This window comes from Anas acuta, chromosome 12 (assembly GCF_963932015.1).
Source record: "Anas acuta chromosome 12, bAnaAcu1.1, whole genome shotgun sequence".
NCBI lineage: Eukaryota > Metazoa > Chordata > Aves > Anseriformes > Anatidae > Anas > Anas acuta.
In genome coordinates, this window is record NC_088990.1 from 19293313 (window position 1) to 19304068 (window position 10756).

At 36.0% G+C, this 10756-nt stretch overlaps 1 protein-coding gene across 4 annotated transcripts in view; it reads left to right on the top strand.

Annotated features, from left to right (window-relative positions):
* WDR72 (WD repeat domain 72) overlaps positions 1 to 7375 on the top strand; it is a 124900-nt gene extending 117525 nt beyond the window's left edge. For all 4 annotated transcript variants that reach the window (XM_068695264.1, XM_068695263.1, XM_068695267.1 and 1 more), the window contains 2 exons: positions 560 to 658; positions 6541 to 7375. In XM_068695264.1, coding sequence (XP_068551365.1) covers positions 560 to 658; positions 6541 to 6596 — 155 coding nt within the window. In that variant the 3' untranslated portion in view covers positions 6597 to 7375. The remainder of the gene's footprint in view (positions 1 to 559; positions 659 to 6540) is intronic.
* The last annotated feature ends 3381 nt before the right edge of the window (positions 7376 to 10756 follow it).

Sequence of the window (10756 nt, forward strand, 5' to 3'; positions counted from 1 at the left end):
TAAACTGCAATTGAGTCTATTTTCTTCTGCATGCTATTATAGCTATATATATTATGTAGTTATAAACATATATATTATAATTATAACTAATTTTATTACACATTCAAGCTTGTTATATTCAACATGTTTTAATCTTAAAATGGATGTAATTTCTCTCCTGGTGAATGACTCCAGTAATTGCAAAACCAGCTAATTGGTCTTTTATGTTGTTTACTGGGTTCTTTATTGAAACAGAAAAGCACTTATTATGACTACTAAATTAATTTATTATTTTTGGCTTATATAAGAAAAAAAAAAACTTGTTGTTTTTTCTTTACTTCAAAGAGATCCAATTTAAGCCAATGCCTCAAACTTCTCCCCAGATGAATTCTTGTCTATAGACTTTTCAAATGCGTTATGGTTGCATATATGTACTTTGAGTTTTGGTTTTATATAAATCTATCATTTGAGTTTATAATTTATATTTTCAGCATTGAACGATCTGCAGAAGATCACGAAGTCTTTTTTTCTGGATATATTACATTTCTCTCTCCCCCGTTTTTATTCTTTATTGCTCCAGTTAGTGCACTGAAGCATGACAAGAGCTCAAACTCAGCAAACTTCCAAGATGTGGAGGATGTGCCTGACAGATGTGTCTTGGAAGAGTCTGAGAGTCCAGGTGAGAACTATTTAAAGACAGTCACCAAGTATCAAGTGATAAATCTGATGCAGCTTTTGGGTCTGTGAAAAAGGCACATTGTAATGCTGTTTCCTTTTTAGCAGCTGCAATGTCAAATTAATGGTCACCTCCAGGGGTCACAGTATGGAGCTGTTATCCTTTCCTCTTTCATCAACAATTCAGGTCTTAGAAAGGATAAAGGCTTTATGACCAAAAAGAAAGCTGACACTACCAGTTCATTATAATTAGTTTTGGACTATACTGCTTAGTTAATATATGTATGATGTCTGACCCTTTGAAGGTAGCATGAGATTATGAAAACTTAGAAGCACTGTATATACTGCAGTTGAATGTAGCAGTGGACATTCAAACATTGTATCTCTGGAGGAAAGCAAATTGGTAGTGTTGAGTACCTTGATTCTTTTCTCTAAATCAGTTCACAATCATGATTTCATTTTAATGACTCTTAACATTGATTCAGCTAAATGGAGGAACATCCATAAAGTGCATTATTTTTGGTGACTAAAAGATTTATCTTCATGTAGTTTCACTATCTTTCTAGTTATGGGATATCTAAGAAATTTATTAAATGATTCCCAAAGGGACACAATTAAATATCAAATGTATCCAGTCACAGATGATTAAAAACGTTCTGTGTGACTGAATATTAAGATCTTTCAAACAAGCTGTGAGTTTGACCCACATACAACATATATGTAACCTGGATGTAGCACTCATTAGTGAAAGAGTTAAACATCTTTCTTCACGTGGTATTTTCCTTTCCTGCTTTATCTGGTGTCTGTGTACCCTCTTGCATCTTTGTGTGCTGATCCGTGTATCATATTTTTGATTCATCGTCTCTGCGGCCTGTCAGCTTAGTTAAGAGATTTCCAAATCTTGCAGCCTGTGCTGACAGGGGGCAGCTGCCAACAGTCCCCTGATCCTTCCCCAAGGAACACTGCTGAGATTTAATTTTCAGTCAAAGGGTGCAGTCTGAAATCCATGTCAGGTCCCCTAAGTCATCTCAGAACCCAGAAAGGACCCCTGTCTGGGGGATTATATTTCAGTGCACTCCACTCCTCCAAGATTCCTTGGGAGTTCAACTGCTGTCATATACCTGATTTGAACTACATTCCCTTTTCATCTTTTCCACAGAAGTGAACACCAGTATACGTTAGAATAATTGAAACCAATGAATTGTAAATCCATATTCACTTTAAAGCCACATTGTCTTGGACTCACTGCTGTACAGCAGAAGGCAGCATGAGATTTAGAAAGAAATAGGTAAGCTACTTGAAAAGGAGACCAGTTTAATTTCTTATCACGGCTACATCAAACTATCTGTGGTACATGGCACCTCCTTCAGAAAATATCTGTAGTCTCTTCTACAATGAGTATGCACAAAAATTGGCCATCCAAGTTCTGATCTGTTTGGAAGTGAGAAAGAATTTAAACAAAGTGGTACTAAAGCACTGAGGTGAGAATTAATGTGCCCTTAAGATAGCTTTAATTTTAATCTTGATTTAAATTATTCTGTGGGGCAAAATGCACGCATTTGGATGGAAACTTGAATATCCAATTCTGCCTTCTGCATGTCTATATGGAAAGAATAAAAAACTGTCAGGAGGTGAATATTGACTAGCAAAAATACATGTTGATAAAGCATATAAACTTAAAAACTGAGTTCCATTCAGTCCATCTGACATCATTAAACTGGTAATAAACAATGAATTACTCTAGCTTTTGTTTCTGTCCATTCCTGCATTTTAAGACATCTTGTCTTCTAGGTCTGAAAACCTCAGGAGATTTCACTACTGGTCTCACTGCTTTCCACTGAGAATTTGTGGCTTGGTTGTCATGGAGACATCGTATTTCTCCAAGAATTGCTCATATTGATCCGTGGACAGGCGTAAATGGCCAGGCGAATGTGAGGAGTAAAGGGGGTTGGGCAGTACTATAAAATGACCAGAGGTTATGGGTCAGAAATAAGCTCATAGCAAACACTTAGGTAAAGAGAAAGAAACAGTTTCATTTTGTTTCAGGATTTCGTTTTTGCACTATATGCCATTGTCTTCTTTCACTATAGACTGAAAGAAACTTGTTAGTCACTTGTCATGTCAGATCTTTGGTGCTTGTCCTGACACAGCTGTCAGCCTTCCAGCTCTGTGCAGTTCAGGGACACACAACAAAGAGCTAGGAACATGAATTATTTATTGCTCCTTGTGCGGATGAAATTCTGTGATAAGAAATTAAGACACTTCTGACAGAAGTGCTTGTTTGAAAGGAAAGATTTGGTAACAGAATACATTCTCTTAAAACTTACTACTTACTTTTAGAAGCAAACATTGAAACAATAATACGACATTCACTTGGGTATGATTATCTGTAGTGTTTCTCAGATCCTTTAACTTCAGAATGGATCTTGGAATTTGAGAGTGCCTGGGAGGTCAGAATTTGATTTGATGAATCCTGGGACTTTAGAAGCACTCTCTCACATATTCAAAGTCTCAGCAAACTTACAAATTTGTTTTTATATAAGAGTTGTAGGTATGTGTTTTTTGCAGAATCTGTTGCAGTTTGCTTACCATATGTTGATATATGCACAAAAGTGACATTAAGAAATATGTTGACTTTATTTATCTCTTCTGATGGGGAAAAGGTGAAAGTATGACAATATACCTGTAAGAAATTCCAACTATTTCAAGAAAGGATTATTTATGACAACTTCTACCAGAATCAGTAAGGGTTTAGATGCATAGAGCAGCCATTAACAGACACATCTGTGTACTGTGTTTTCTGATGCTGAAAGGTACAGTATCTAACCTTGACATTAGACTGAGAATTATTTTCAAAGTGATCTTAGTTTTCTAAAATCACATAAAGCATACTTGGCTAATTTTGCTTTCACACTTTCTACATGTCTGCACATTATCTCACTGCTCCAGATGTAGGCTTCCAGCAGTCATGGAAAAACATATATACTCTGATGGCAGGAATCTATCTGACTACCCAAGACCCCAGTCTGAGATTTACCTGTGATTTCTTATATTCAATGTGTGATCCGAACTACTCTTAGATGGGAAATGAAACCCTTCAACCTGCACTTTTCTCTTGGATAATTCACAGCAAACACTTTTCACTTGTGATAGACACAGGTAAATATCAGACTGCAGTTTCTTGTCTAAGCGAAATAGATTTTAGTTTCTCCCTTCATGTGCCTACAAGCTGCCATTATCCGTGATAGTGGTTCATGTCTATTTTAGCCCACACACAGCGGAGATACAGGGTTTCTCTCCCAGATGCCTAATAGTAGGTTTATCACTGCCATTTTCCCCACATGCTGAGGACTACTTCTGTTTGATATGCAAAGCCTTGGCTTTTCAAACTTGCCTCTGCTCTTGCCTTGAACATAATAATCAGATAAGAATTGCAACAGCCTTTTGTAGAACTTAACTTTTAATCATACCAACCCCCCATAAAGAGTTCAGTATCAATTAGAATGCTTCTTCAGTATAAATATTCTCAGCACAGTTTTCCATTTTATCAGTCAAATTTTCCACATTTAGAGAAATTGAGAAGGAGGCTGAAACTGGCCAAACTTAGGTGTCCAAGTTAGAGTTCTAGGTCTGAGCTACTCACCCAAGTTTTCCTGCGTAAACAATGGTGGAAAATTAACACTCCTAAAGGCAGATCATCCTATTCAAAGGGAGTTGCTTAAGATAAATTTTAAGGGAATTGAAAATGCTCAGAATTTTGTCAGTTAAAATTTGAGAGGAATGCAGCATGGCTTGACACAGCTGGAGATGTCTTAGCTTCCATATGGGCTGCAGTCCCACTAAGGAGGCTTCTGCAAGCATAGCTCTTATGAGAAAAATGAATAGATTGGAGCTGGAGATAGGAGCAACAATGTAGGCACAGATATCCCTTGCTTCTTATTTCCTCCAATGCAGATTTTGCACCAGACTAGGCAGTAGTTTATTATTTTGCTAGGTAATACAGGGAAATTGACCCTGAACAGCTCAAAATCAAGCAAAGAAACAAAAAACAACCGAAAGCTGTAGATTGAAATTATAAATGGGTTTTCCATCTCTTACATGAAAACCATGTAAATAGTGAGAAATCTATATATTTATGGCCTTCGGTAGCCAGGAAGTCTGGCTGAGTCAACTGGCCCCTTCTGCAGCTCATGATCCTCCCATGCCTTCATTGCAAAAACATTGTACATACTATATTTTTCCTTCTTCATTCAGGACATAATGGAATTCTGGTTGTATAACACTTAATAGTGAAAATACAAGCAGTTTTCACAGGCTAACACAGTGGCATGTCCTAGGTAGATCTTGTCACAGAGATGAGAAAGGTCTCTGACTGCTCCTAAAGTACCATCTGTTAGAAAAGGAATTGCAGCAAATAGAAATGAGAATATGGAGATGTATCAAGAAGAATAGATTCCTATTAGCCACAGTGTGCTTAAATATTCATCGCTACAATTGTGATTACCTTGTTATCAACCAAGTTATAATTACTTTCTTGAATATTGTTACTAGCTCCAAGTTCCTTCCATCAGCTGAAGACTACGTTCTTTACATCAGCACTATGTCATCTTTATCTATATTGTTCAGTACGCTGGCAGGAGGTATTCAGTAGATTGACAAGTGTGTGCAGCACCCTAGAAAAGCATGATTTTATTTTTTTGTATTTGCATCATCATCAATAGTAGTTAACAGTAGATGTGAACTGGAGTGCTGGAGGCTGTTCACAGGCACTGATAGCCCATAGTACTCATCAACTGTGTATAAAATATTAGTGGCTAGGTCTAAGTCCAGAAATTAAAGTCCATAAGAATTTCACTGCAGTAGATGCAATGTCACATCCTGTCAGCATTCAGGGTTGCAAGTATTATGATTCATTTTTTGTTTGATTGGTTGATTTTGTTTGGTTATACATGGTAAATCAAAGTGTAAAAACAGAAGACTACCTCAGGGGACATCTATGACATATGCAGAGAGATGATAATATCATAAACTGAGAAGATAGTTATTATATTGGGAGAAAATAGTGTGTGCTTCTTTCTCTGTGCTCATGTATTCATAAAGTGTGCCATGTCTATTTAAACAGTGTTTCTAATAGAAGCATTATTTTAAATTCAGGTGGTAAATGTTGTCATATATTAAATGGGAAAAAATCATGAAACTAAAAATTGATGATTGAGATTGCTTTTCTGTAGAATTCCAATTAACTGTGACAGAGTTAAACTATAATGACTTGTTAATATAGCTTCCTATCAGTTCTGTGATATATAATATATATATAGCTGTTATATATACATATAGCTGATATAATAGCTGTTTACGGCTATTATAGAATATTTTCTTTGGAAAGAATATATATAAAACTTGAAAATAGTATTGTCAGAGGAAACATAAATAATTTACTAACTTTATCAGAAATTATCTTCCAGCTGATCCACTAAAAAGTGTTCCGTTAAAAGATGTTAAAAAAAAAAAAAAAAGAGAGAGAGAGAGAGAAAACAGTAAGAAGAAAAGAAGAAGAAAAAGAAGAAAGAAAAAAAAAGGAGAGTAGGACTGTTCAGCAAAAATTCTGGGGAAGGCTATAAATTTTCTTAAGCTATTTTGGTTCCACATTGCCTCTTGTAATATAGCAATTGTGATGCAAACAGAACAGAACAGTTTTCTAGAGGTATATTTGTGCTCTTTTTTTAACCCTAGTGTGTTGATGCTGAAAGTTTTATTTTCATTACAAAAGTTATAAATTATTACTCTAACAAAAGATTGTCAAATAACTTAATTTAAAAAAATTTTGCTTACTACTTCAAACTGTACAGTCATTAAACCAAATTAATACATTTCTTTCTTTTCCAGATGATATGAAGGCACATCCATGGATATCTAAGGTGTGCTCCTGTAAGGTGTGTTAGAAAAACCCTACTTAGCTGAAAGAATGAGAAGATCCCAAAGAGCAGCCAATAAATAGGACATACGTGGTGTGGACATGGAACAGCTTGCTGTAGCTATTATCTTATACCTTTAATAATTAATTTTCAGAAGAAATATCTTTCATAAGATCTGCTACTTTTTGCTAATTTATTGACTTCAATTCACACTTTCATTGTTTATAGATTTATGTTTATTCAATTTAATTTCAATAGTTCTAACAGAAAATATCAAGTCCTTATTATAAGACATTTTTCAGTAGTTTAAGTAGTGACTCCGAATCTTACAACATTGATTGACCATATAACTCTTGCCTTTTAATATTCTTTTGTATACAACTAATTTAAACAAGCTAATTCATTTTTTTCTCTCTCCTTGGCTCTGACTGTTATTACCATTAACATTTTAACACTGAACAAAAAACAAACAGATTTGAAAAAAAATCAAGAATTTTCTATGATTTAAAGGAAAAACATACAGTTTGAATTAATTGTGGAATATCTAGAAACAATAAAGTAAAATTTTTGTGTGCACAGGACAGCATGGGTAATTGATTTTAAATCTGGTCTTTTCTAGCATGTAAATTTTCCTTTTATAAATACTGCCAGCAGTGTCATCTGAAGAAATGTGGTGCCAGTATGAATATGGAGAAGCCCATCTGTGTCCTATTCTCAAATGATGCACTTTGTTGAATTGTATTTGTGCTCTTGGGGAAAAACATTCAAACATTTTTGTCCTTATTGAAAAAAAAAAAAAAAATAGGTTTGGAAAATACGTGCAGTTGATTAGACTCAATATTAGTCTATCTCCTAAAGTTCTGAGAAATTTATGCTGGCTTGACAAAGAACAGCCACACAGAGTGGTAAACTATCTGTATTACCAATTGTAGGAGCGCTAATGAAGTCAAAGGGACTTTGTGGATGTGTTCTGGATCTGTATCTTATGGTGGAAGCCATCACCTGATACTATCCTTCCTAACTGCAATGTTAGCCAAAATCTGCCTTAACGAGGAAAATGAAGATTTCTTTGGTGTGAAAAGATTCTCTGGCAATGAATCTCTCCTACCTGTGGGGAAATGTGGCTGCAGGAGTGACAAAACCAGGTTCTTGTTGCCATACTATGACATGAATTTGGTTAAATGTGAAACAGACAAGAATTCTTTTGTTTGTTTGTTTTCTTTTTTATATCCCGTGACTCTGTATCTCTAAGCTATAGTGTATGAGGTCTTCAGAAATGTTGAGTTGAAGGGCATTATGGGAGTAGTCTTTCAGCTAAAGCAAGCATTCAGCTTTAGTATATTCAGCATTTAGCATTCAGCTAAAGTATATGTCATTGAAATGGGCTGCAGCCCAGGAAAAAATAAAGTTATTTAATGTTCTTTTTACATGCCTTGCAGAAAATTACATCTTTCACAGATTAGTCAATGTGTTTTCCACATTTGGTATTTTTCAGGAATAGCTTTCTTTATTCTTAGAAGTCATTTTCCCATGTAAACCGTATCTTTTGTTTATACAGTCTTGTGTATGAATTACCATGACTAAACAATCTAGATGTTGAGTGGAATGGCTTCATTCTTTCACTTAGCATGCTGGATGTCTGGAGTAATTTCACGGACTTATTTATACTTGCATAACACAAGTTCTGCACAGCTGAAAGCAGAACGTGCCTTCAGCTGACATGTATCCTCTTCTTAAATTTATGATTAAATTAGAGATTAAAACATCAAGAAGGTAAAAATAAAATTAAAACTACAACTACAGGAACTTAGTAATACATGTACCTTGCAGACAGTAAACCAAATGGACTATAAGGCATGGATTTGCTATCTGTTTTGCCACACATCCTTGTCAACAGTCACCTCTATTTTGCTGCAGTACTCTTCCATTGGCATTGAAACGTCCATTTTCCTTCACTACAAACATTACTACTTTGTATCAGTTCACTTGGGCCAACTCTGTTCTTAGTGCAAGAGTAGGAAATCTTAAAACAATTTCTGCTAGATATTTTAAAAACTGAGTGTTCAATGTGGTTTCATAGCTCAAGGAATTGGCATTGTCCATAACACCCAGTATCGCTGTGGTAGCAATTACATTTGTGCAACACAATATTTGATTGCTTGTCTTTAATTCCACAAAGCAGTGCACGTCAGCAGACTGCCAATACAGACAGCCCTTTGGAATGATTTGTGCAGTGATGATTGGTGTTTGGCACATGCTTATGCGTGCTTTCTGCTAATTATAATTACAGTATCAGTAAGGTAAGTGTTCTGGGTCTGGCTGGGTGGAGTTAACTTTCCCCACAGCAGCCATATAGTGCTCTGCTCTGCACTCCTAGCTAGAACAACATTGATATTGCTGCCTATTTCTGAGCAGTGCTGGCACAGCATCGAAGCTGTGACTCCAACTCCCCGCCCCAAAAGGCCAGTAGGTTGGGGTGGGCAAGAGGTGTGGAGGAGCACAGCCAGGACAGCTGACCTAAAGGGGTATTCCATGCCATATAATGTAATGCTTAGCAATAAAATCCGGGGTGGAAGAAAGAGAAAGGTGGAATTCTCATTATGAAAGTGTTCCCAAGCCCTGAGTTTCTGAGTGTACAGGGGACATGCTTTCCAAGAACCAGCTGAACATTGCTTACTGATGGGAAGTATAGAATAAATTTTCTCCTTTTGCTTCCATGTGGCCTTTGCATTTTTTTCCTTTCATTAAACTGCTCCTTATCTCAACCCACAAACTTGTCTCTACTTTCATCATATTTTCTCCCACTTTCCTTCTGAGAAGGGGGAGTGAGAGAGTGGTGTGGTGGTGCTTAGCTGCCTATCAGTTGGTAAGTCATCACAGTAAGGCAGGAACTTTTTTAATTATGTAGAATGAATATTTTTCCAGTGTGGTCTGGAGGTCTTTCAAATAACCAAAAATATACTATATGCTCAAGATGAACTTGCTTAGAACAATCTTTTTGTATCAAAATGATGATTGAAAAGACAAAAAGGTTCTGTGCTAATGCACTATGATGTACCATTCTGTTCATGTTTATGGAGATTGATGTTACAATGAAGTTGCAATGTAATTATGAATATATTTTTCTATTGTGTTAAACTGAAGGAATCCTGACAAAAGGAGTCATAGACTAATGTTTTAGAGTACTTGTCTAAGTTTTAGATATGGAATTAAAAAGTCTTAAATGGCTGTATTTCTTAGGGAGAAAGGTCCTTTTTTTTCTTCTTCCTCCAGAAATCATGGGGTCTCTTAAACCTTATAACTCAAGTTGTCATTTCATATTTTAAGCAGTATTAGGACATCCTTCCACTAAACAGGGCAGTTTCTCCCCATTCCAGCCATATGCTTTCATGTCTCCTTACTTATGTTTGCACTAGTGCTCATATGACCAGGCCATGTCAACAAAAACACTGGTCTCAGTGCAAGCAGAGAAGTAACAAGCAGCCCAGGGTAAGAAGATGGGTGATATACCAATACCATGTAAGTAAGGGGCAACCCACAATTACATTAGCGTTATCTCAGCACAAAATTGGAGCTTTAGGATGCATTATGAAAGGGTCTTTCTTGAAAATAGATCTTTGGATTTCTAGCTTTCAAATCGTATAGGCATTTATACATTTTTGCTCACAATTCTTTATATTATCCAAAAAAAAAAGGGGGGGGGGGAATGGACATGAGACACGACACATTTCTGATTCTTTAGTACAAGCCCAAGTCAAAACTCATTGACATGTCTTTGATTTGAGGGATTTTGAATTTTCCAAATGATTCATACTTTTTAAATGATCACTGACAGAGATCCATGCCTGGAAACTTCCCTGAATATTAGACTGTTCATCTATGGCTCCAAATACAAGCCACTGTATTTTGAAATCTCATGCTCTTTACATAGTTTCCATTTCTGGGTTCTATTTTTTTTAATTTTGTTAAACAACACTCTTTCCCAGTCAGCTTATCTGAAGGTAAATTGGCATAGAATTTGAAATATATATATGAGACTTGGCGTTCCATCAGAGAACACTGCGATTCAGAGAGAGAAAAAGAGAGACTTTAACAAGACCACAATGCAACAGGGCTACAAGCCCTAAATAGAACCAGGAATCTAGCAAGGGAAACGATTTTGCTAATCTGACTGGCCTAAAATTGCT